Below are 26,333 nucleotides of genomic sequence, written 5' to 3' on the forward strand. Positions count from 1 at the left end.
CGCTGCCCCCCGCGGCGCTGGGCGGGCGGGCGGTCTCCGCTGCGGCTCGGCGCCTTCTCCTCCTCCTTCTCCTCCTCCTCCTCCACATCCTCCTCCTCCTCCTGGCCGCTGCGGCGCGGGGGCTGCGGGCGGAGCGGCGGCGCCATGAGCGGGGCGGCGGCGGCGAAGAGCGAGAAGCTGGACGAGGCTCAGGCGCTGGCCCGCAGCTGCGCGGGCAGACCCGACTTCCAGCCCTGCGACGGGCTCTCGCTCTGCGCCACCCACAGCCACGGCCGCTGCTTCCGCCTGCACTGGTGCTGCCACCTGGGATGGTGCCACTGTGAGTGAGCGAGCGAGCGAGCGAGCGCGCGGCCCCAACGGTCCCAACGGCTCTAACGGTCCCCGCGCGCCGCCTCAGCGGCCCGTCCGACCCGGGACCCCGAAGTTGGGTGCGGGTCCCCGGCGGGGCGGGGCGGGGACGGTCGCCTCCAGGCAGCCCCCGGAGGGTAAGAGGGCTGCGGCGCCGGCTGCTGCCGCAGGCGGCTGTGCCTTCCCCCGGGAGCGTTCACCGGCTACTTCGGGCTCGGGTCTCATTATTCTCTTTAATTTTTACAGTCTCTTGAGTAGCAAGTAACTGCTTTTATATATATATGTACAGCAGATAGTTACCATTTCAAATCCAGCGTTCATCCAACTCTTGAAAAGGCGCCCGGTGACTTTAACATTCGATAGATCGATGTGTATAATCATGGAGGCAGGGGTTGAACGGCAGATGTCCAAACAGAGTTTGATGAATAATTAATCACATGTAGCCTGGAAGAGCAGGCTTGTCGAGCGGCGTGTGGGTACGAGGTCGGGACGCGGTGGTGGAGCGATGTGCTGAGGTTGTGTTGTATTTCGGAGATCTTAGCACCTGGATGGTCGGGGTTGAAGTTGGACCCTTATGTGAAGCTTGTTTGGTGCTGCTGAAGGTGTCCCTTGACTCCTGACATTCTCCTTTTAAGTCACCATCTCTCCTTGTAATTTAATCTCCTGTGTGGATTCCCCTGTGCGCATATTCTTTGCGAATTCTGCTTAGTGGGGAAAAGGGCCTGCCTAAAAAGCCACCTTTTATTTGGATGAGAGCTTCTGTTGGAATTAAGTGAACATTCTAGGAATTTTGCCTCGACTGGGGGTTCATTTGAAATCAGCCCAGAACAATGTTATTTTTCTGTCTGTGCCCTGAAGTCAGCACTGTGTGGTGGCACCAGTGGCTGTGTGACGAGGTGCCACAGTCACCTGCTGCACAGAACAGGGGTGTCTCAGTGGCATTTCACTGATGACACAAAGATCCTCTATTTATGACCTAGGTATACTCTTCTTTTCCAAAATTCCTCAGGTCTCAGTTATTTGTGGTCGCCATCGAGATATAAGCTCAAAGTGGGGTTGATAAACTGGAGATGTTACCTGAAATGCATTGGGGATGGTCCTGGGAGGGGGAAGTCAAATGCAGAGCTGGGAACACCTGGAGAAGTGACATTGCGGAGGAGAATCTGGGGGTTCAGGCGGATCGCAGACTGAGCGTGCATCGGCAGCAGGAGGCCTTTGTGGAGGAAAATCCCAAACCAGAACCCAAGCCTTCGCTTGGGGATGAATTAACAGGAGCATTGCAAGTGTGCGATTTAATTAGCCTCTTCAGCTCAGTGCTGATGAAACCAGGCTGATGGGCTTAGTTCTGAGCATCGCACTTGAAAAAGCTGTCAGAGAATTGGGGAGGTTCTGCAGGAGATCGCGGCAGTCGGCTTAGAAAATATGATTTCCGAGGGGGTGCAAAAGCAAAGGGGTTGCTTGTGCTGTAAAGGAGGGAGGGGAGATGAGCTCTGCAAAGCGTAAGGGCAGCTTTGCAAAGAGTGCTGTGTTCTAGTCCTTCTCGACGCAGATTTGGAAGGCAGCCAGTTGTCACCTGTAGCAGGGAGAGTTTAGGATTGGATATTAGAAAACATTTTAACTAGGAAGAGAAATGAAGCAAGGGAACAGACTGGTTAAGGAGGTGAGGAACTGTGGTCCTCAAAGGCCGGTAAGGAGGGCTTAGACTGGTGCCTCTTAGGAGTTACACGGAGCTGATTCCCTCTTGGAACGACCACTTGAGACCCCATCCAACACCTACCAATCAATGTGGCAATCATCAAATTAAAAAATAATTACAGCTTTTCCAAGAAATACAGGCTTCCTTCTTAATTCCTCCTTTATGGCTAAGGAAACTTTGAGATACAATTGCCCCACGAGACGATGATTTTCAATGCCGGCAGTCATGTACCTCATTTTCTTGTTTAATCTTCTGAAAGCCACGAGGAAATGCGCTCTCTTCTTGCCCCCTTATTTCCTAACGCAAATTTCAGAGCTGAGGGTCTCTTTGTGTCTGGCATCTGCAGAATGAGTTGAGTTGGACTTAAAAGGAGTAAGAATGAGGCCTATAATGGAAAATTGTATAGAGGTCAGAGATGTAATTAAACAGTGTTGGGAGTTATCTTCTGTAAATGCTGTGTTGTAATACTGACTTGGGAGTCCTCAGAGGGTTCTTGAAAGTGGTTTTCTGTGACTCTTAAGAGCTGTATTGGGGTAGAGGAAGCTCTACATCAATTAAAATGGTCTTTGAAGTATTATTTTCCATCAGTGTCCAAGGTCCTGGACAATGTCAACTCACTTAAAGTGCACTTGCACTGAAAAATTACCAAAACTCACCACTGCTACAATGAGTAGATTGTCTCCTGGTGAATTCAGGATCACATCTGCTTTCCTCGGTGACAGGAGCAATGTAGTGTTGCAGAGCCACTTGGCTATGGAAGTAATAATTGAGAAAGAACTTAGTCTGAATTCCCCAAAGCCATTTTTGTTGGCACGCTCTAAAGTGAGCAGTGCTTTAAGTGCTCTTTGCCGCCCATGTTTCTCTGTCCGTAAAATGGCAACAATAACTGGCAGGCGAGATCACAGAGGCTCTTTAGTGTGTCCAAACAGCTCTGAGAAGAGCAAGTGCTGTGGGTGTCTGTGTGACTTCTGTGCCTGAGCTCAGGAGTTTAGTTTGGGTTATTTTCAGTCTGTTTCACGCCTGGTGAGATGGCAGGTGGTTCTCTGGAGTGCCCCATTAGAGATAAGTGGGTTGAGGGCTCAAACCTTTGCATTCCTGGGGAGAAGGTGTTGGCCCAAGAGCTGTTTGACTTCAGCCCCATGCTTGTCCCTTTACACTTTTCTCTTGCTTGCTCTGTGCCCTTTGTGTCTATCCCTGTGTGCATTTCCCTTGCCAGGGTGACCGCCCCCTCTTCACCTTCCTCTCCTCTGACAGCCTTGTGGGGTTTTCTTTGTTAGGTGCAGGTTTAGAGCCTTAAATGACCTGATTTACTTTTTCCAAAGTCTGAGAAAACAGGCAGCAGAGACAGGTCTGCAGCAAGGGGCCTGCCTTTCCTCGCCTGGGGATTGCTGCCGCGGCTTGGGCTTGCACCGATGATGGATTCACACTTGGGCTTGCACCAATGCTGCTGTGGTACCCGCTTCTGTCAGAAGGGATCAGATCCCCGGGGTTACATTTGTCCTGACAGCAGGACTTTGACTGCAGTTTACTAATTTCACTTCCTAAGAATGAGCTGAGAGAACGCATCACACTTGCTACAATTACAAGATTGGCTTCCTCCCCGGACAATGCAAAAATAGAGCATTCTATTGGAACTGTGTTATTTTTTTAATCTGAATAGCTTGCATTATGTTAAAAAGCTTGCAAAACTCTCAGTGTGTTATGTTGCAGTTATCAAAAATACATTATGAATAATGATTCCACAATACTGGTTTCGCAGCAGTTGTATCAATTGATAGTAATTGTGCTTTCTGTGATTATTTTTCCTTTCCCCGGTTCAGCATCAAAAGGGCAGGCTTTTAGCTACTGAAAGCCTCTTGCATATCTTATATTGAGAAATAAATGCAGCTAATAAATTTCAGTTCTACCACTTTTGCACGATTCCGCTGTTTGGACCATTTACAAGAAGACAAACAGCGCATGGGTGAAAGCTGCGAGGCCTCCCTGGGGTGGTCAGAAAGGGAAAACAGTTGCTAGGCTCACACATGGAAAAGGATTGCAGTGGCAGTAGAGGTTTTAAAAAAATACAAATGCTCCCCCGCCTTCGTGTTTTGCTAAGCAGGGTATAATACTGGCAGGTGTGTTTTGAAATAGGTTCCTGCTCCCTGGTGTGCATCTCCTAATTATGGGACAGTTACACCTTGGTTTAGATCCAGACCTCCAGTTCCTGCATGAGGTCAGGCAGGCTTGGCAAGAAACCCAAGAAATTGTCATTCCTTGGCCAAGAGGAGAAAATGGGTTTACATGAAGGGCATGTGTTTTCTGGGTGATTGTGGGGAGAAGGATTTCTCTGATTTTGGCTGTGCCAGCACATACTCTGGGGACACAGAGTCAGAGTGTATTTACCTTGTCTGTCCGTCTGCCTGCTGAACTGGGAGAGCAGGGTTTCTCTTCGCTATCAGAGCAATCCCCATCGCTTCTCAGCGTGTCTGTTCCGCTGGCGTCTGCGTCACACTTTGGGGTCTGTGGTCAGTCTGTGCTGGGGCTGAGAGGCCGTTATCCATCTCCCACCGCTGCTGCCAGGAGTGAGGCAGATCAGTATCCTCACTGCACCTGCGTGTACTCTGAGCAGACCTTTGTTTCTTTCAGTCTTTATGTGAATATTATTTCTATTTTGTAACATTTTTAAGTAAAAACATTTGTTCTCTGTCCCACAAAACTGCTGAAAGCTCTCTGTGGCGGCCAGCCATCGTTATTGCTCTTGCAGAGAGCAAGATGTGGTGGTCTGTGTCACACCGCATCCCCTACCTGTCCTTGGGCAGTGCACACACCCTGGCCCCAGGTGCCGGTGTTTTCCTCCGCTGCATAGTGATGTGTGCAGCTTTTAGGCAGCTCTGTGCACACAAGGAGCATTTCCGTGGTGCGTCTCCCATCTCTCGAGCGACAGAAGCTATCAGCAGGGGCTCAGGCAATCTTTGAAGCCCGTGTAATTATTCAGACCCCAGTCTGCATGTGGGAACCGTGAGCAGGGAACAGGCGAGGCGGCCTTTCTTCCCTGTAACAGACAGCTGGTGAGTGAGGTAAAATGATTGTTGAAGGTATTCAAGAGTGCCGTGACAAAGCTTGGGGGGTGTAAAGAGGAGTTGTGTGGCCTGCCAGCCAGCTTCTGTTCATCCCTCCATGTTGGAGAAACAGCTACAGCCCTGGAGGGGATCCCAAAATAAGCCCTGGGGTGCTCTGCAGCATTGCATACATTGTAAGTCTCCCTGGTGGGTTTGTTTCGCATTGGTTTTCAGTGCCTACCTTTGCCATCATCCAGGAGAGAGCAGAAGGACACTAGTGTACCGGTGTTTTCCGTGTATCTCTGCAAAAGGTGATGTAGCCCGGAGCGCACCGCAAGCAGCCAGCCTGGCACTAGGGGTGCAACGTGCATTTCCAGCCATGCTGTCCCACAGGGCAAAACTACATCCTGATGACTGAGCTGTTGGATAAACATAAAAAGGGAGTCGTAACATGCTCACATTTTAAATTCTGAGACTGAATATTTGGAGTAGCTCGTACATTTTTCTTTGTGGAAAACTGCCTAAACAGAAATGGAGCAGCTGGTAGGAACTCTGGAGCTCGGTGTTCTCCAAAACCACGGCTTGTCTTCGTGGATGATCACGAATCTTAGGAGAAATAGGTGTTTTTCATTTGCTTTAGTGAAAAGGATTTAAACATCCATCCAGTTTAAGTCTGTGTATCTGGGCAGAATGGTTGTGCACAAGCAAGGCGTTAGGCTGAGCACCGGGCAAGAGCCGCAGAAAGGTGAATTTCTCAGCTTGTAATGGGAAAACACTTTTAATGAGGATTTGCTGCCTGTGGCTGTGCAAGATCTTCTCTTCACCTGTACTTTGAAGAGCTATGATATTCAGCTTCATTTCACTGCGCTGTACGCAATGAAGGAAAGAACGTCAGCTTAATACATTCTGAAGTGTAACTCTAAGGTAAAACACTTATTTGCCTGCTTTTATGGGTGCACCATTCTGGACCCAAATTGCATTTTGTTGCTCTGGTGTTAGTTATAATCGGCAAATCACAGTATGAATGTACGGCTAATGCTGTGTCTCAGAAAGAGAACCCAGATGTGTAGATTCATCAAACCCTGTGGGAACCTCAGCGCCTTTGAAAGAACCTGCTGGCGTTAATTTTGATATCCTTGCTGTAACGCCAAGTTATGTTTAGAGACATGCATGTTCTGTTATTATTAACAAAACCCCTGATATCACGTAACAGGAATAGACCCCAGGAAAAGCTTTGAATTCAATTTACTTGCGGTAAGTACATCTCATCGTACTAACTCTTCTTGAATAGAAATCACTGCGCTTATTCCTCCAAAAGTTCTGAGGAAAAGGGGCCTTGTGTACCAAAACACTTTCTGCTGGCCAAAACCTGCTGTGTGCATGCCTGACTATGAGGCTGTGTTTTGTAATCCGTCCATTCACAAAGAATTACGTCTGCTTGCCCAAAACTCAGTGACCTGCTGGTAAGAGCCTTGGAGAGTTGCAGATAAATGAGAGCTCTGTAGCTGCTTGAAGGGTTAAGCTGCTGTTTCCTTGAAGCCTGCTCAGGGCCAGCCTGAAATCACGAGGCTGTGGATGTTTCCTACCGGAAGCAAGTATTTCCAAAGGACAAGTTCACTAATGTTGCATCCCGTCAGCTTTTGGCACGGTGGTTTGTGAATTCAGGAGGGTCTGAACAGCTTTGTGGTGAAGGCTGAGCCCCTGCTCCTGCTCAGAGGTCTTCATTCTGCTAAAAGGCTTCCAGCACTTTTCTCACTGCAGATTAACAACTCAAAAATAAAATTAGTGCTGGAGTACAGAGCCTGTGGCAAGAGTGTGGCTTCCTTCTGGACTCTGCAGGTGAGAACATCTGCTTGCCAGCTTGAATCTGCGAGCATGCTTACTGCAAGTGCCTAAATGCAAAAGCGTACGACTGCAGTGCCTTTGAACGCATCGTCCCTACTCTTGTGGTTGCTGATGGATGTTTCATGTGTCTTAAACTGCAGCCCATAGTCATATCCTTGCACCGCCCCATGAGACAACCCGGGTCATGAGATTGTCACCTTCACGGTTTCCATCCTGCAGGGCTGCAGAGCTGACCGTATACGCAGGTTTGTTGGAAGCACTGGCTTTCAGGTGCTTGGCGCGGGACCTCAGATTGCCTTGCAGCGCCTGTGTGCTGCAAGAATTTGTTTGGTTGCTGCTCCTGTGCGTGCAACCGGCAGAGCTGGGCTTGGAGAGAATGGACATCTTGGGGTGTTTTTATGTAATGCCTCTCCATTTAACCAATGCTACCTTACGCTTCGTGACTCACTTCAAGCCTTGGTAACTTAGTTCAGTACATTGGCAAGACTATACCAGGGATTTTTGTTTCTATAAAGGACGAAAAGCAAAGTGCTTTACTTACTAACATTGTAAGATGTTCCAAAATGATAGCTGTGACAGTGTGGGCTTAGCTATTGATGGATGGCACAAGCTTATACTAATGTAAAAAGCTGGTTGACAGTAGATTGGATTCCGGGTAGTGTGTGTATATATTTATCTATATATCTCTCTCTGTACATATAAAGTGACCCTGTTTTAGTATATTGCGGTTTTCATTCCAGTGCCTTCATGAATTTATCTGTCCACAAGATGCAGAGTATGTTTCCATATAATGGCTTTGATTCTTCCACTAATCAATTTTTATGTAGTGAGTGATCCCAGAGTTCAAGAAGTGCAGTTGGTGCAATTTAGAGACGTTTTAGCCAATAGTTCAGTATATTCACATAGATGGAAGTCAAAAACCTACTGGGAAAGTAAAATCTGATTGCTTGGCAACTGGGCCTTGTTTTTAATATACCTTAATTTAGTCAACGTAACAGTTGGAATTTATATATAACCTATGTTGTAAAACAACTTCAACGAGAGGCAGGCTTTTGTATTCTTGTTCTCACCGGTGGTCACAGAGCTTGAGCGCCCACACGCGTGCTCTCCGAACTGCTTGCTTTGCTGGTGTTCTTGGCTGTTTTATTCTGGGTGGCTGCTGGCGTCATTTGGAGTTTGGTGCTTTGCTCATCCCGAGCCACATTCCAGGCGTTTGCACTCACTCACAAGCGCCTCTTGTCCCTGGTGAAAGGCTTGGACACTGTCAGTTGTCCTCCGAGGGAAGGGCTGGCACCCATACCTGCGCACATCAGCTCCACACGGTGACATATTCTGGGCATCAGCAGAGAGAGCAGTCCTTTAAATTCTCCAGAAATGGTTTTGGTGGAGGCTTGTAGTAGAAATACAAAGATTGGTTTGAACAAAGTATGAATGGAAACATGTAGAGAGGCACCAGAAGAAGCAAGAGGACAAGGGTTGAAAGAACGGCCTGCACTGGTAATAAGGACACTGTTTGCAGCAACAAAGCTGAAGAATGTGCTGTTTGCCAAGCCCAGAAGGCTCACGCTCCGGAAAGGCCACCGCACAGATGACTTGTCAGCAGGAGAACCTGTAGTCTGACAACAGGAAGGGAGCACCGCAGGTACCGCACATCACATATGCCATTGTTTCTCCTGTCAGCCCACCAGGAAAACAGGCTGTAGCCGTCAAGGTGCATCTATTCCAAGCTACAAAAACCAACCTCCTGCCTCAGCGGTCCGTCCGGGCTCTCTCCTGGGGGGGCAGAGCGCAAGTCTTTCTTGCACGGTACCATCCTTTGGAGAGGACTTTCCATTCAAGGATCCGTGAGCTGTTCTGCTTATTGGAGAACTCACAGGAAAACATTCCCATTGCAAACAGGGTGCCCTCCTGCAGTGTGTGCTACGCACCTGGAAGAAGCCTGTAGCTTGTCTCTCCAGTGCCTGTGATACTGGGAAATGCCTTATTTTCTAGATAGCTTCTGCCACTGATCTGTGCTTATCCTCCTTTGTTACCATATCAGCATACTAACTGGCTGCTCGAAAATGATGGGATGCTGAAGCTTGAGCAGATGGTGCACAAGGATGGTTCTGTAGAATAAATATTTAGCACTAAGCCGTTTTTTGCTATCTTCTGTACTGAATTTAAACAGATATCTAGTGTAAGTTGGGGATAAAATTTTTCGGCGAAGTTTGCAAAGAGCAGCTGTTCTCTCCTTTGAGGGTGGCTTTGTAAAGGGATGTTGGAAGGCAAATATCCTTGGGTTCAGAGCTCAGGTTGTGATGGGCAGTGCTTAGCTGCTCCGCTCATGGCAAACTGTGCTTGTACCTGAGACCATCACGCCTTCCGTGCCTATGCTGTGATGTCCGTGTTCTTGTAACCCGGTGTGGGTGCTCCTCACAGGCGCTGGAAGAGCTCCTTGCGGAATGCACACACGGTGGTATTCATTGCTTCTTTTGGGTGTCCATATTCTGTTCCCTTGCGGTGGCTAGTAAGCAAATACGGCCACTTTGAGAGGGTTTATGGCTGCATGAGACATTTCTTAAGCCTGCAGCGTTGTTTTTTCTTTAAGTCTGGTAAATCCCTGTAAGAAATGAGAGGAAAGAGCAGGTATGGTAGAAGGAAGCTCCAGGATCTGTTTTGCATTTAAGAGTTACCTGCTTTTAAGCGGACACGTGCAGAAAACCCTGAAAGGCTTAGACAGCTCACAGAATGTACAATCATAATCACTTTTGTATTCAAAACAGATCAAGACAAAAGAGCGTTAAAATACAAATTTGATAAAGAAAAACTTGCTGATTTTCTTTTTCCCCCCTCTTTCATAGTTTCCTGTGAAAAGCTTATGGCTCATCAAGTCAAGGGCTGTCACAGCTGTCTGTCGCTGTATGGCAATGAGAGGAACACCTCTCCTTCACACGAGAACTGGCGACTGTACAGAATCACTGCCGGGGGAGCCGCTGGAGAAACATTGCTAGACCGGTTCTTTTCTGTGCTTGGAAACACGGCGGGTTTGTTAGTGCTCTGGTGTAGGGGCTTCCATGAGAAGGTGCTGCTTGTAATGATACACTTGGCTTGGGTCAGAGCCCGCTCACGATTCCTGCTGTTATTTCCAGACTGCCAAGGTCCTGTTGCATGACTTCTTTGGTGGTGGTGGGGTAACTGGTGCTCCTTTGCAGAGCTGGCTTGTGTCCTTGGAGTCTCTTTTATGATCACTTACTGTGCCCGTTTGCATTCCCCGCACTAGAAATTGCTTTGAACAGTCTCAGTGATTTTTCAAAGTTGTTTGGAAGAGGCGCAGGGCAAAAGTATCTGTTGCATTAAGGCGTTGCATATCTTTATCTACCAGGCTCCTTCAGTGTCGACAAGCATTTTCGTTATGCTTCATTATAATCATCTCCCCTTGAGCTTGCACTATAAATCTGACGGTGCCTCGGTGTCCTGAAATATTTTTCTTTTCCTCTGGTGGCTTATTCCACGTCTAGTGTTCCCAACACAGCCCGTGATGTTTTGCTAGATACAGCATGATAGCAGTTCCATACAATAGGAAGAACTGGAAACTGGGTTAGCAGGTTTTTTTTGCCACATGTACCATCTGCAAATGTACTCTGCGTTTCTCCTGCTATTTGCTCTCGCCCCTCTGTAAAAGCTATTACTGTGGTCTAAGCAAAGTGTAATTTGAAGCTATTACAGTCCTTAGTGAATATTTATAGTTAGGGCAGTCTTTGTTTGCAAAGGTTTGTTGTCCCAAGCTGTGCATATAACTGAAGAGAGGAGAAAGGAGGAAAGCCAGAGGCAGTAATTTTGTCCGCGGTTGGAGCCTGCGGGGCTGGAAGGCATCTCGGTATGGGGGCTCAGACCGGTACTGTGCTTTCAGATGACCCTCCTACTCTGCTGGACCTGAAACAAAGGTGCGGTGGGTACCTCAGAGAGGCTTAGGGTGCGGAGTGCCCTTCAGTGGACAGCGATGAACCAGATTGTGGGCAGCGAGCTTTGCTTTAGTCTGTAAAGGAGGAAAACCTTCCGGCTGCCCCGACTTTCTGCTTTGTCAGCGGTGAAACGCTACCCGGTTCCTTCCCGTGCACGGGCTGGGCCAACCGCAGGCCTGTCTGTTATTGCAGAGCTGTCACCTGAGCCACACACCGCCCTGAGCATCCTGGAGAACCAGCCAGGAGTGTGACAGTTGATACGTTGGCCTTGGGCTGCCGTGCCAATCCAGGCAGCAGCACACTGCTCCAGCTCGTAGCCGTCAGCACCCTTGAGACAGCTTCACTAAGACAGAGAGGGGTGCATCCAGTCTGCCCCTCCTAAACAGACTTGTCTCTCTGGCCATGCTGCTGAGACTGGAAACGCTTGGTAGTTCTCCATCCTCTGCTATGGAGAAAGCCAGTTCTCGAGAGGCTGATCTCCAAGGTTTCCTCATGCGGAGATGTGGAAGGGACTCCGCGTTGTGAACTCTCCTTGGACTAACACAAAACCTCTCTGAGGTAGTTCTGTCTCGTGTTACACATGCATTATGAATACTTGCTTTGTCTTCGCTCCTTCAAAGCTGTGCGGTAGTTAATTAGACTAAATTCACCCAGGTTCTGGTTAAACAGGTTACAGTTATTGCAGGTCTTCACTAACGCTGCTGCTGCTTAGACAGTAGACGAGCTGGCAGATTGGAGGGTATAGAAATCTTCATCCAAGCAGCTGCAGGGGAAAGAATACATATGAAAAACAGCTTTTATGTTTCAGTTTAAAAGTATCTAAGTGTCTTGCATACAAAAAAATATACACAGTATGTATTGCTGACTCGTAAGATCCACAACAATCTCTTATTATTGTCTGAAGTGCATTGCAATTCACGGCATTGTTTTTTTAGGAAAAAAAAGACCTTCAAGGTAGCATTTTGAGCGGGTAGAACCTGAGAATTTGTTATGAGAAACATCACTGCTGAAAGATGGATTTACTATATTTTTAATATGCCAAGCACGTTAATGAGTGTCAGAGGTAAACTAGAATGCTGGGACAAAGGGAAGCGGAGAATAAAATGTTTGAGCAGCACCTCTGCTTATTTCATGGTTAAGTTGTTTTGTATTAGCCACAGAAATTACTGCTGTGTCTGTTTGGTGAGGATGCATGCAGACTGCTCAATTAGCAAAGAAACAGAAAAATATGACCTCGTGGCTTGCTTCTAAAGCCTTGTCTTTGGTTTTTGTAAGGAGGAGACACCATAATGCAGCTTCCCATCACTAAGCCACATAGTTCTGTTAATCAATGCCTCAGACAGACTTCATATATATTATATGGAAGCGTGCGTATACGTCCTTGGACACGTTTGGAAGAGTTGTTTTGTAGTTGACTATCGGCTTTGGTGTGTGCTGATCCTTTGGAGGTTTGTTTTTCAGGGTTTCAAAAGGGTCAGCTGAAAAACAAAGAAATGGAAAAAAACCCAATCAGTCCTGTTTAGTTGTGCACAAACTGCTGTCCCTGTGCAACGGGGATCAAAGAAGCGCGGTCTTTACGGATGTTAATGCTTTGCCAGCACGTAGCCACAGAAAGTGTAGGTACCGGTGCAGGCTTTCGGTTGTGACTAGTTAAGCGTAGCCTACATACCTACTTCCAAAGTCTCTCATTGTCTCGCATTTCATCATATCATCTGTTAGCATATGGCTGTCATGGATAATTGAGACTTCTCACAAAAATAATTTTGGCAGAGCCTCGTTTCACACATTTCCTGTTCAACACCCAGGAGGGGAACAGGCTCTTGTTTCCCTCGAGCCCTTTTGCCGTGCTGGTGGAACTGCAGAGCCAGAAGCGTGACATCTCTCCATTGCAGCTATTACAGCGCTCAAAAGCTTCCCCAGCTTCTGCAAGGGCAGCCCAACTGCTCGCACAGGATGCGCGGTTGGATTTTTGGACATGCATTCGGCACGTTCAGTATTTTTCCTTCACCAAATCACCGTCTTCCGCGTGGGCAGCGGTGACAAGGGACCCAGGAAACAAGTTGCGATGCAGCGTCTAGTCTGACATCTGTATTTGTGCAAAATGCTGTAATTTACAGGAACATTCATCAGGGCAGCTCAATTGCAGGAGTACTTCAACTGACTTAGTTGGAGTAAATAGGCAATAAATTACGCGCCGGCATATTAAAAGGAACACATCAGAATAGGTGCTCAAAATACTATTTTATCATAGGCTTTTGCCAGCTGTTTGAAGTCAGCAAAAATATTGCTGTTTATTTCAGTGGGAGTTTGATCAGACCAAGATGTGTTATAAGAGAACTTGGGGACTCATGCTTTTGGGATCATTTTCAGTGAAAAAGTCATCCCTGCCAATCCTGCAAGCTGCAGGGGCGGGGAGCGAGCTTATTTTTAAATTTCTGCATTTATTTTTCATAGGATGCCTCACGGCTGCTGAGTTTACAGGCATTATGTAGGGTAAGGTGCTGTAAGCCCAGCTTTGCAAGCCCAGCTTTGTCCGTGATCCAGTCTGACAGTCCCAGCTGTGAGCACCAGCACCTCTTAAAAACGGACCTGATCCACGTTTTGAAACAGAAGTTCAATCTAAAATAAACAAACTTGGCCCTAGAACTAGCTGAAACTTGACCAACTTGTGCCAGAATTCTGAAGAAATGCAGAAATCAGTGCATGTAGAAAATTCTCTCTTATCCGTTGGGCAATTCCGGCAGTGTCCAGGAACGCTTGTCCTTGGAACGTGAGGCAATGGCTGCAGCCACTGTAAGGTCACCCAAAGGGGATCTCAAATCCTCTGTTAACAGAACAGCCGCTCTTTTCTTCTCCCCTAAAATTAGTGCCAGCAGGGCAGTTTTGAAACACCACATGCTGCTGCAATGGTAAAACAACCAGCTGAGCTCCCAGGTAACACCTCATCTCCTCCTGCTGCTGCTTTTTGGGGAAAAAACAGTCAAACGGATGAGTCAAAGATTCATCATTCCATGTTTGTGCTGGGAGGTGCCTTGGCTTAAATCCCCTGCTTCCTTCCCCCAGCACGTGGGAGCTATTTTAAGTAGAAAAATATAGTCCTGTTGTGCAGATTTTTATTATATTTTTTTCTTGATCCTGTTAAAATCTTCACTGGGGCTTCCCTGGACGCTTCAAATAGAGGTGGCACAAAATTGAGTTGGGAAATTTTTTTCACTAGCATCTAGTTTTTATCATTGGGAGTCAATGGCATGGAATAGGAGCCCACACAGCATCACTCCAAATACATGAATAAATTCAGCACCGTGGTTTCGGCTCAGGGTGGGCTGCGTTTTGCTTTCCTCGAGCTGAATTTTAGCAGCCACTGTTCCAACCAGCAGCACGCTCGTCTGCGCAGCTTTGCAAGACATTGCAATTCAACGTTCACTAATTCCAAAGCAGGATTCCTGGAGAAGAGCGGAGGGCAGGAAGCTACAAGCAGCCGCTGTTAGAGCAGGTTGTGAAGGTAAGAGCTGCCCAGAGAATTTGTGTCAGCAAGATTCAAAAAACGCCTGAGAGACCCCATGCCTCAGTGAGTGCCCAAACCGAAATGTCTGTGCTGCTGTGCCAAAGGGCACTGAGCAGTAAGAGCTCCGCTCTGCCTGGGCTCGAAGCGTTCCCTTGTTCGATGCTAGCACTTAATTCCTCTGAGTCATAGCCAGTTGAGAAACGACACCACGGTATGTTAAAAAGATGGCAAGCGGAGAGGATGTCTTTGTGTTTTCTGCCATCCAGCCGTAATCAAACGGGAGGGGAAAAAAAGCTCGTTTTATTTTCACTGAGCTTTTCCAGTGGCTCCGTTAATAATAATCATTCCACAGGTCGTAGGAAAAGAGTGCTTGATGAGGTATTCAAGGGGAGCTGGCCAAATCTGTTCACAACATGCTCTTTTCTCCTGCTGACGTCACATTGCTCTCAGTCTGGCTGTTTCTCCCATGGCACGACAGGTGGGATTTTCTCTGCTCGTTCGTCTGTGTTTGCTGTCCTTGCAGCGTGCCTCTCCCACACCCAGCGCTCCCCCGAGCTCTGCTTTCGCCTCCGCGCTCTTTGTAGCATTTCCTCTGTTCTCCCCGGCCTTCCGTGGTGGGGTTTGACAGTCCAGTAGGGGAACACAGCCACCTTGAATGCAAACCAATCCCCTTCCAAGAGCCACCAGTGCAGCTGGGGTGGGAAGAGCCCTCCCCAGCGCTGGAGGTTTCCCCAAGTGATGTACCAGAGCTGGGCTGGCAGAGCCCAGCCGGAGCGTGGAGCCTGGATCCCGGGGCTGCTGCAGCCCAGAGCCAGCATCTCACAGCCCAGAGCCAGCATCTCACAGCCCATCCCATTGCCAGCACTTCTGACAGCGGGCTGGGGTACCAGATGCTACACCACCTGGAATTTGGTGCGGTCAACGCTTTTCCCACATCTGGGAAGGATTCCCAGGCTCAGGGGGGTGCGAGCCCCTCCTCAGGGTAAGGAAAGCCCTCCTCTCTTGCTGTTGCCCAGGCTGCGCTCAGCCTCTCTGAGCAGAAATACATCACTACTCCAATTTTCCAAAAGAACAGGTAATTTAGAAGAAGGGCTGCACCTACCTCTGAGCTGCAAACACAGAGACACGTGGCCGATCTCATCGCAGCACGGCGGGTTCGTTAACACAGCGAGACTCGGGTGGCTTTCTGCTGCTTACCTGGAGAGCTTCGAGTGTCAAAACAGTCCTTCTGCGCTTTGATACTTGTCCTGCCTTTGCAAAGCAGGATTTGCAGCCCGTGCATCAAAACTCTTTGGAGAGCCCCGTTACTTGCAAGTCTTGTGGAAATCTGTGCTTTCATAGTGTAGGAGCCCCTAGGGAGACATGAATCTTTCAGAGGCTTCATGCAAATAAAATGCAACATTTTACAGTCTTGGGCATGGCCTCAGGTTTCTCAGTTTTTCCTAACAAAGTACTGATTTTCTGCCTTTTTATTTATTTCTTTTAGCAAAGATTTTCAGTTCACACTTGGTTCAGCTCTATATAAGCAACATAATCCTATTTTCTTACTACTTAACCAGATAATCAAGATGCCAAAAGCATTTCTATGGCTTGGGAATTCCCTTATTTTCTGCCTTAAAATTCTAATTGAAGTCATGTATGAACCTCTGGTTTATAATACAGAAAAACACGATTTAGTCCCCAGAAAAAAGAGAACATGGAAACGCATACCAAGAGACTCATTGTAATGTGGAATAATAACAACATAACACAATTTAGATCATTGTAGTAAAGCTGTAAGCTAGAACTGCTTGTGTTCAATGGGAAAAAAAGTAGTCTCTGAACATCTTTTCAGTGTTCTTTCCCCTAGAAATGGGTGCAAGCAGACTTGCCGTCTGTCCTGCTGCTTAGCTATGGAGCTGTGCCCCTGCAGTCAATTCAGTTACGTCCTACAGATGTCTTTGAAGCAGGACTGGGGTAAGGAAGGTTATGCTTACCTGCGATATTAGCATCAGAGAATCCATACCAGTAGAGGACTGAGCACCTTGAGGCTGTTGAAAGCAGCGGCTGCAAGGAATCACCCATTATTATTAATAGCCAAGTGCAAGCATCATATGATCAGCTTGGGTCTAACTTAAAGCTAATGGTCTTTAAATACTACCTTTCTGTTTTCCCCACAGGTAAATATGTCTATCAGCCCATGACACCCGTGGAGCAGCTTCCCAGCACCGAAATACCTGTTCGCCCCCGGGAGTCCACGAACACCATCCAGATCTCCGTTTCGCTCACCGAACACTTTTTGAAGTTTGCGCCAGTCTTCCAGCCCCCTCTGCCCCCCGACTCCCCGCAGTTCTGCACGATCGCAGACCTCTTCATTGACAATTACCGCGTGAAATGCATCAACGGGAAGATGTGCTACGTGCAGAGGCAGCCTCCCCTCCTGCCCCACAAGATAAAGCCTGAGGAAGTCACTGTTCGCAATGCCTTAATCACAAAAGAGAGCAATACACCAAAACCAGATCACTGCTCGTCCCCTTCCAGCTCCGAGGACTCCGGGATCAATGCGGTGGGGGTTCACTACGTGGAGTCGTGTGACGAGGACACGGAGGGGGTGGCCGAGCTAAGCTCAGAAGAAGATTACAGCCCGGATAGCAGCTGGGAACCAGACGAATGCCCGCTCTTGTCACCCTCGCAGTGCGAAATGGAGGTGATTGAGACTATAGAAACCACTGTGTGAGCCCACAAGTTGGTATCAGATCAGTCCAGTTCCCACTCGGTAACGTTGCTTTTGTAGTATTTATATTTTCTGTTTTTTTCTGACAATCCCTTTTTTCCAGTGCACTTGATATTTCCGATTCCTCACGGGAGTGCGGTCATGGGACTTGCATACTGGTGAACTAGCAGCAGCCTGAGCAATTTTAACATATTCTCAGCCTGATCAGATCTCCCACGTCTGCACGTAAGGTAGTGATAAATCTTAAGACTTTTATAGCTGAAATAGGCCCTTTTCTTGGTCTGGGTTCCACCACGTACTATTTCTCTTACAAGGATGTGCCATTCAAGATGTTTCCAACTGTCAGGATGTTTGGCCTTCAAAGCACAGAGGGTGAGCTGGTGCAGCACGCCTGCCAGCAGCAAAACCGAGTTGCCCTTACTCTTCCTCAAACAGCCAGGCGAGGCGCAGCAACGAGACGCTCGTTCCGTCTGTCCGTCCTTGCGCGTTTGTCCATCCTTTTCACTAGTGCCGGCGCGGCCCTTCCCAAAGGCTGTTGGCACCGCTCTTCCCGCGGGTTGGTATGGCAGGCTAGAGAATGCACAAAGTGCCTCCGACTTTTCTCCAGGCTATGCATCGGGCATCTGCTGAGTTAGGTCAGGCTCTGAAATCTCCTGAGAAGGTGACTGTTGCTCCGGAGGGGATCATTTGCCAGGATCCAGCTGGTCCCTTTTTTCCACGTGGATCTTAGGAAAGGGGATCTGGCTTTTGCAGCTCTGCAGGAGGGGGAGCAGGCAGAGGTGAAGTGCGGCCGTCTAACCGATACCATGCTAGACTGGGGTGTAAAATGATAAGCGAAGGAAGTGACTACCTCCAAACACACACAAAAATCCACCCTTGGCTTTGCCTGCTGCTTCCTCCTGTGCTGTTTGGTGCCGGACACGTGCACTCAGGACCAAATGGCCTCATGGCCTGCATTTGCCTGGACAATTCCAAAATGTAAGAAAAACAAAAGTTTATCAGCCACACCACTGTGTCGGCCGAGCTTGGGGACAGCGCGGAGGTGCCTGCGGGGGTGCCCCACGGGCTCGGTAGCGCGTGTGCTTGTTAAAATACAGCCCGAGTAATTCTAGGGGAGAGGGGAAGCTTCAGCTCCTGCTGCTTTGCACCCAGCGCCGGAGGGATTCGAGCAGGGGTTTCCTCAAGGAGCTGATAGGAGCGAGCTGTCTCGCTGGTGGTTTGGTCTCAGCCCTGCTTGACAAAACAAAAATGTCATTTCTCAGAAGATTTCAGTCAGCTTGAATCAGTTGGAGTCAGTAATAACTGTGTTTTCAACAGCATTACTGAATTTCTTTGTGTATTTGCTGTTTACGTTTCAGAAGTCATTGGTGAATATAAGGCTGTATAAATGTGTACAGTTTAGTGATTGATACTAGATTATAGTCTATGTTATAGGATGGCTCATCTCTCACTGTATCCTGACAACGTATTACTAATTTTATACACTTTGTAAGCAGTATCTTTAGAAAACGTTTAGGCAACTGTGTGTGTATGTGCACATGCGCGTGTGCTAGGAGTTTACCCTAAATGGTTATAAAGTAATACTGTACTTTTTAGACTAACACTTTCAGACAAAATAATAGGTTTTATAGTTTTGATGACTTACATAAAAAAGCGCAATGCTTGTTAAATGAGGCACTTGGGCCTTTGCATGAACAGATACATTCTCACAAAGCACCTGAAAATATACTCTGTTTTTCTGAGGGTATTTAAACAAAGGCTGTAGTCAAGCTAAATAGGATTTATTTATTTTTTAAGGGTAGGGTTGTCTTACTCGGTTAACTAAGGTTTCTAACAAAGTTTTAGTGTCTTTTGACCATTCAGACACATTCCATAGGTAGAAGGAAGCATTATGTATAATCCTGCATTTACTCATATTTAATTGTTCCATTGTAATCTAAGCAGAGAGCTGGAAAAGCTCCCTCTCGTGCCTGGCCCACCCGAGCTTTCTCTCCAGAGGTGACTTCTCCTTGCCGGGAGGATGGGGGTGCTGGTAGATGCCCCTTCCCCAGGGCCCGGTGAGAGCGGGACCTTTCCCGAGGCCAGGGTGCCCCTCAGCAGCTCTGCCTGCAGGTGCCACGCACAGAAAAGGCCATGGGCACCCTGCGACTCCGCACCAGCTCACCCCGTCTGCGAGCAGGAGCTGCCGCCGCCTGCCGTGAGCACAACGACGTTGGGTCGGGCGGTAGTTATGACCGAGACTTACCGTGAGATCCTCCGGTCTTGCAGGTTCATATCACTGTCATCAGGATACGTTCTTTCTTAACTGTAAGTAATTAGCAATATTCACAAGCTGTGAGTGTCTCCTACCCAGGATTTGTTCAGATGTCTTAAGCACAATAAGCTGCCTCTTCCTGCTGTTGTACCTGTAAAATGTCAGTGGAGCAGGCTGGTGTGGGACAGGGCTAGTTCTGGAAGGCGTTTGAGCAGCCAGCACAGTGGCAGGTTCCTCTCTGTGCTCCATCACGCACCCCAGCTCAGAAACACGATCTCTTTTCTTTGCACAAACATGCTGGCATAGACACGCTGTAAGAGACATGCCCTGGGCTCCCTGCTTCCCTCAGCCAGGGAGAGGTGTGTATATTTCCTCTTTAATAAAATACTAAACAACTGTACTTCTGCTTGTCCTAACTCACTCTTCATTTTCCATACTAGAGCGTAACATTCTGAGATCTCCAGCAAAGGAAGGGTCATGTATGGCTTCAGATGGCAGCACCTGAAACACACACCCAGTGCTAGGCAGAGAAATGTAGTAACCAGCACCCAGCCCAGCCTCACCTGGGTTTGGGCACCTGGTAAGTACTGGGGCTGGTGGGCAACCTCACAGCCCAGTTCTGTGAAAGAAGAGCTGCCCCTGTCGGGGAGGACAGCAGGGAAAAGAGCTGCAGCACAGGCTGATGTCTGTGAAAATGCAGCTGGCTGTAGCCCCTTGACTTACCTCTGAGCGGGTGCGGCTGCAGGCTGGAAACGTCCTTCTGGGGCACCATTTTGTAGTCGTTAGTAGGAAGGCGGCGAGCACACGGGCAGGCCGGGCACTGGCACTGCTCCCCAGCCAGCAGCACCGCCCCGTGCGCCGGCATCCAGCGGGAGCTCCGCACGGACCAGCCGTGCAGCTCGTGCATTCGTTCTGTGTGCGTGCGGGGAGAGCAACACCTGGTGCTCCTGGGAGCAGCTGGGACCCTGAGGGAAAGGTGCCCCAAAACACCCAAGTGCTGGTGACAAAGTGACCAAGGGGAAGAGGTGAGATCACCACCACCAGACCAATAAAACACATTGCTCAGGCAGGATTCGGAGTGCATGTCACAAACCAGAGGTGACAGCACAGAAACAGCACAGCTGTGGGAGCAGAGGGGTGAAGTGCCCTGGGAAGGGACGTGCCCAGCTTGGCACTGCAAAACAGTGCTGAGCAGTGACAAACCTCTCTGGTCACCAGTGCCCATCACACTGCTCCTCCCCCTTTGTAGCCCCCAAGGGCACCTTTTGACACCCATCCCTCCTCCCCCCACCCAACCTGGGCACAAGAAGAAGAGAGGGGAGGTTTGTGCTTCACCTGCAGTGACAGAAACTATCTTTCTCTACCAGACTTCAGTGGCAATTGTACCAAGAACACAGCAGCACTGCCAGACCAGCAGCCCTGTTACCCGCTACCTGTGTGCACAGCTCACGCAGCAAAAGTCAACCAAGGGCCTTTTTAATGAAGTTTGTAGGAACACACCGTGCGCAGGTTAGTTTACTCACACATGTATCGTTCTCTGCATTCTTCAGCCTTCTCCAGCAGCCCTCAGATCACAGGGCTCCTGCTATGAGGCAGTGGGCCAGGCCTTAGCACAATGAACGCTGTTGCCAGTACTACAATTAAAACTCAAGCGTGGTACCCATCCACAAAGACACAGCGCTGCGAAACACAGGGACTGGGCACAGGACAGGCCACACTCCTCCAAAGTTACCAGCGCTGCCGCGAGCCTCTGGGTCAGCGCAGGCAGCACGGTGCTGCGTGGTGCTTCGGCACGCTTGGTTTTGCCCCCAGAGTTCACAGCTTCCATCCCAGCTGCCTCGGTTTAGTAAGAGGCGGCAGCAGAGCTGGGAGATCACCCGCTGCTACAAATCCCCCAGCAAGGCTCAGCACAGCACACAGGGGTCTGGGAAGGGCGGCGGAGGGGGAAAAGTCCAGTGTTGTGACGGAAAGGCTTCCCAGCACCAAGACCTGACACCAGTCGTGGCCTTGCTGTGTTAGTCTTCAGCCAGCGGAGGGGGGGCCAGGTGGAGCTGGAAGTTCTCATTCTGGAAGACACTGCTGGTGGCAGGGTCACCGTGGGAGACGCTGAGCAGCCCGTGCTTTTCACCGCCAGGGCCGCGAGACAGTTCTGTCAGCAGAGCCAGCTGCAAGGCAAAACCCAGACACATCACTGCCCAACAGCCGGCCTGGAAACACTGATGGGAGGTACAGAAACATGGGGGGCTCACCTTCTTCTCGCAGCAGTTAGAAAAGCCTTAACACACATCTAGAAAAGGGTATGTGGTAGGTAATTACTCTATAGGGCTCAGTGCAGGACAACAGTCCCAGACTAAACAACTTTCCAGCTGTCTTTAGGTTGTTGTAAAGTTACATAATTGAAAAAGAAACCCAGAAAGAGCTGAAAGTGCCAACAACTGAAGCCAAAAACAGGCAGGAGACACAAGGAAGATGCAAGGAATGGGGAGCTGTGCTCATCTTGGGACAACACGGGAGACAGGAGGAGGGAGCCCTCTGTACAATCCTCACCGTGTCTGAACGGGAGGTTATTTGCAAATCTAAAAACAATCTGAGAATCCTCACACTGCGGACACTTCACAGGCCCAGCCTCAGTGCCAGAGGCATTTCCGTGGTTTCGCTGTCAGTGAATTCCCCAGCCCTGTCAGAGGCAGCGGGGCTGCCTTGTGATGTGGAACAGCCAGCTCTACACGCAGTAAATTGCCAGCGCTAAATGAAACCCAAGAGAAAAGGCAAAGCCCATGCTGCCAGTGCTGATGGCTGGGTTGACAACATGCAAAACACCCTTCACCAATTCAAATCCAAAAGGAAAACAGGTGGTACATACTCTGGAGGTTCCTCGGTTGAGTCTGCAGAGCTGGTCAAAAGCTTGGATTTGCTGAGGATCCAACAGAGACTCTGAACTTGCCTGATAAAGAGACGGAGAAGGTTACAGAAACAACACACAACACGTTAAGTTTATATCCACAGAAATTCATCCCTGCTCCTGCCCCTGGGCCTGAAGCAGCCAGTCCACAGCCTGTTCAGAGGGGTTTTTTAGCCATCTTCGCTCTGGCTTGAAGCCACTGTGTGCACCTTAGGATAAAGACCCACAATGACTTATTGTCGGGGTGTGTAGCTGGTAGCAGAGAAATAGTATTAAGTTACCTTTAGGGAAAGAAAAACAAAAATTAAAAGGAGGGGCAGAAAAAGAAAGAAAGAAAAGGGGATGGGAAAGCTCCCCTGCAGGCAGCTGGGAAGAGCAGTAATGGGGCTCTGCGGAGGAGCTGCCTCTCCTGGGCTCTTCCCCAGCGTCTCCTGACGCTCTCCCCAGGCTCCCGACACAGCGCTGGCTGCAGCACGCTGTGATCAGGCACGGATCCTGCCTAGTTATTTCAGGGAACAATTACTGCGCCAATGTGTCTCTCCTAAAGTCCTTTTTTTCCCCTAGTAGGATGTCACAGACTAAAAGCTGGGAAATGAGGGGTGAAAATGGTGGGGGAGACAAGGTGACTCACACATCAGAGGCAGCCGTGTCCCCTGAGACACAGAACACAACAGACACTGCCCAGCAGTGTCAGCGCTCGCAGCATCCGAGCAGCTGGGGACAAGGGTAAATGTCACCCCAGCAGCGCCGGGGCAGTTACAGGCTTGCAGGTGAGGGCAAACAGAATTGCAACAAGAGCATTAACACAAGGAGGGCCACATATACACTCCAACTGCTGTAAAAGGCATCATTTACATATCCCAGGGAGAGATGACAGAGCATCACAGATTCTTGTAGGTTCGTTCCATTTTATCACATCACAATGTTTCTATTTTGAATGTTTCTGCTCATATTCCAAAGCAAAAGCATCATCAAGAAACCACAACAGGAGCTGGGGAGAACAGCCTCCCTCATGAGCAGCAATCTGGCATCTGTTGTCCCTGGGGATCTATTTTTAAGGGAACATTCAATGTTCATCCTCAAATATTTTCCCCAAAATACATTTCCCAAGGGCTATTAATCCCAAGTGCTAGAGTCCTACCAGTGAGGGCTGGCTGAAGTCGCATTCACTTTAAACCCTCTTTGGCAACGGATCAAGCCCAGCATGAAGAACTAGTATCACTGTCTCCAAGGAGCGCAGTCAGCTGGAATTAAGGCCGAACTGCTGGCCCCACCATGGCCAAGGGGGTTTCAGTGTGCTCTGGAGTGGATGGGTAAGGCCTGGGAGGAGAGGGAGTGACATTTTGCCAGAGATCACACTGTCTTAGTCTTTGACTCAGTTTTTAACCAGTACCCAAGGAAAAAGGGAAACCCTGCTGGCAACTCTGCAACAAAAATCACCTCCAGCGAGCTGCCTTGAAAGAACGTTCCCCACCATGGCTTTCCTGAAGCCCGAATCATCCTGTTATTCTCCTGAAAGCACGTGCATCTTACCTTTGAGATGTTTGTTCAACGGTCTGAGAAGAGAGGAATGTCCTGAGTGCAGAACACTTATGCTGGAAGCATGTGCTCAAACTCATTTCTTCCCCCTCCAAGATATTCTTTATATTGTAAATAACTCTTTGCTCATCACCAGTCAAGGGGCCCAATGTCCACATTCCCTGCACGCATGGCATAGCTTTGAACCAGGGGGGTCACGTACCCACAGCTGGCAGGTTACACAGGCACTGCCCAGGGGACATGCGGGTCATTCGCACTTGGGAAACAACAACAACAAGGAAAAACTGCCCTCCACAGCCACTGTGGCCACAGGCACTCAAGGACAAGGAAAACACAGTATAATTGGCCTTCACTCTTCTGCTATCTCTCAGCCACGCGTATGTAACTATCAATCAGACTGTTCTCCAGGCTGATGAGATGAAATATTGCAGGCAATTCTTTCTGTTGTCATGGAAACAACTGCTGTCAGGCTTTTTCCTTTTTTAACCGTGTCACTAAAGGCATGTCCATTCAAGAGCTACGGGGATGCTCCGAGTCCAGCGTCAGCACTGGGGTATCAGTGGAATCCACTCAGCTCCCTCGCTCTCCCCGCAGCACAGCTCCTGCCTCCAGTGCTGCTGCAGGGCCAGCAAGCTGCTGATTATTACTATTATTATTATTATCATTATTATTACTATTATTATTATTATCAGTACGAAGCAGTTCAGCACCTCCAAGCCATTTCCAGCCAAATCCTTACGCCTCTTCAGAAAGGCCTCAGAATAGACTCAAAACCCAAGAGACACAATTTATTCCCTTAAGGATCTGGGCCAGCAAGAAGAAAGGTTCCTTTTTGTTTTACAGTTCTCATAGATCTCACCACTATAATGCTAATCTCCATTGCACATTTTGCTTGCACATATTCCACCCCCTCTGGTAGTCACCACACAGCCCTCCTAAGCTTGCAATTATCTTTAATTTAGCAGCTACAAAATCCATCATCAGCGAGTGCCTAAGCGCAGCAGATCATACAGCAGTTGTAAGCAGAGGCGCCGTTAATAGTCACACCAAGAGATCTAAGTGCTGCCATTCCTTCCACAAAACATGTTGCTACATCAATTAGAGCATCGGGGCACCATTCACCCCAGGGGGCTGCTCCATAACACGGGGCAGATGCAGCCACAAGTCCTGGGGAAGGCTTGGGGATTCCTAGGAACAAAACCAACACCCACCTCCCTCATTTACAAAGCTGAATCCACAGGCAACGGACACCTTCTGCCATCCCTGCCTTGCAGCTGGACACGTATTTCACCATGGCTTGAGTAGCCTTACAAAAAGGTGCTCAAACTCTTGGGATGCCGTGGCAGCCGGCAGCACTAGGGCAGGCAGGAGGCAAATTGTCTGCGAATGAACAGACGCACTGAGTCACCAAAGCCCACTGCAGAGCGACGCTCCGGCGGCAGCAATCTGTCACACCGGCTCTGTCCTCCCGTCTCTCCGGGAGCAGGACAGGAAAGGCAGGTGTCTCTTATTTCCAGCTGAACCTCAGGAGCACACCTCCCACTCAAGGCAAGGGAGGGGACAGGCTGATTTGTGCTCTAATAGACTCGTTGTGGCCGCAACTGAGACACTGCAGTGACAGAGAGAGGAGGAAGGAGCCCTGTCTGTATTAAGTATCTGAACACACACGGGCACATGTCCCTTCTCTGCTAGCAGCTCACGCTTACCCTTGGACATCCGCTCATGCCTTTTGCCAAAGGAGCCGTAACGCTGTCCAGGATTAATCAGATGAACACAAAACCCCACATATCCTCACTGGACACAATGGCCTGCCATATTTATTTATAACACATCGGGCTTCGAGGGAAGCATGGCAGCACATGGATTCAACGTTACATAAAGATGAGGCACAACAGGCCCGTGCTCAGGCTGACCTCAGGTCAGTGCCTGAACCCCTCGTGTCAAGCACGAGGGCAAATCATTCATTTTTTGACATGAGCTAAGGAGGCTCCGTGGTTGGTTCAAGAGGTGTAGTATTCTCTGTGGCAGAACTTTGGGGAAAGAAAGGGAAGGTAAAGACACGTAGAAGATGGAAGAATTCCTACTTGTAAGAAAGATTAGTGACGCCTTACGCCAGCGGCTTTTTGATAATGTGACCCCAAATCTTACAGGAAACCCAAGCAGACGCCTCTGCTATCTGTCCCCTTCACAGCTCCTGGCACCTGTGCAGCAATGTCCTACTGCTGGTTAAGAGGGAACTTTATAATGTGCCTAAGAACGACTCTGGTCCTGGGAGCTCAGCTGCAGACGCCTAAGCCTATCTATGCTCAATTCGCATATAAACCAACAAAACTTACTGTTTTCATAACGCAACACAAAGGTAAAAGGGATGGGGAGGGAGGCGGGACATGGGAACTGCAGCTTTCCACTTCAGGGGTCTCCCCGGGACAGACGCTCACCTGCCAGCTGCATTTCTGACAGCTGCCCTCCAGAACAGCCATAACGGCCCCGGCTGCAGCGAACACCACTGAACCAGCCGAACTCCCTTATACCCTCCCATCTCGGGA

General features: G+C 49.0%; 2 protein-coding genes across 6 annotated transcripts in view; one reads left to right on the plus strand and one right to left on the minus strand.

The window, feature by feature from the left end:
* On the plus strand, window positions 1–19,744 carry C9H3orf70 (chromosome 9 C3orf70 homolog). 2 transcript variants are annotated; one of them, XM_065844874.2, is made up of 2 exons: window positions 1–319; window positions 16,539–19,744. In XM_065844874.2, the coding sequence occupies exons 1-2, from the start codon at window positions 145–147 to the stop codon at window positions 17,093–17,095; spliced, it is 732 nt and encodes a 243-aa protein (XP_065700946.1). In that variant the 5' UTR covers window positions 1–144; the 3' UTR covers window positions 17,096–19,744. The 2 variants fall into 2 exon arrangements, with proteins under 2 accessions (XP_065700946.1, XP_071668483.1); XM_071812382.1 differs by lacking the exon at window positions 1–319 and adding an exon at window positions 15,556–16,335.
* Window positions 19,745–20,801: 1,057 nt separating this feature from the next.
* VPS8 (VPS8 subunit of CORVET complex) overlaps window positions 20,802–26,333 on the minus strand; it is a 65,797-nt gene continuing 60,265 nt past the window's right edge. For all 4 annotated transcript variants that reach the window (XM_065844757.2, XM_071812383.1, XM_071812385.1 and 1 more), the window contains 2 exons: window positions 22,210–22,290; window positions 20,802–21,511 (listed from right to left, as the gene is read on the minus strand). In XM_065844757.2, coding sequence (XP_065700829.1) covers window positions 21,362–21,511; window positions 22,210–22,290 — 231 coding nt within the window. In that variant the 3' untranslated portion in view covers window positions 20,802–21,361. The remainder of the gene's footprint in view (window positions 21,512–22,209; window positions 22,291–26,333) is intronic.

This window comes from Patagioenas fasciata, chromosome 9, assembly GCF_037038585.1.
Source record: "Patagioenas fasciata isolate bPatFas1 chromosome 9, bPatFas1.hap1, whole genome shotgun sequence".
NCBI classification, from domain to species: Eukaryota; Metazoa; Chordata; class Aves; order Columbiformes; family Columbidae; genus Patagioenas; species Patagioenas fasciata.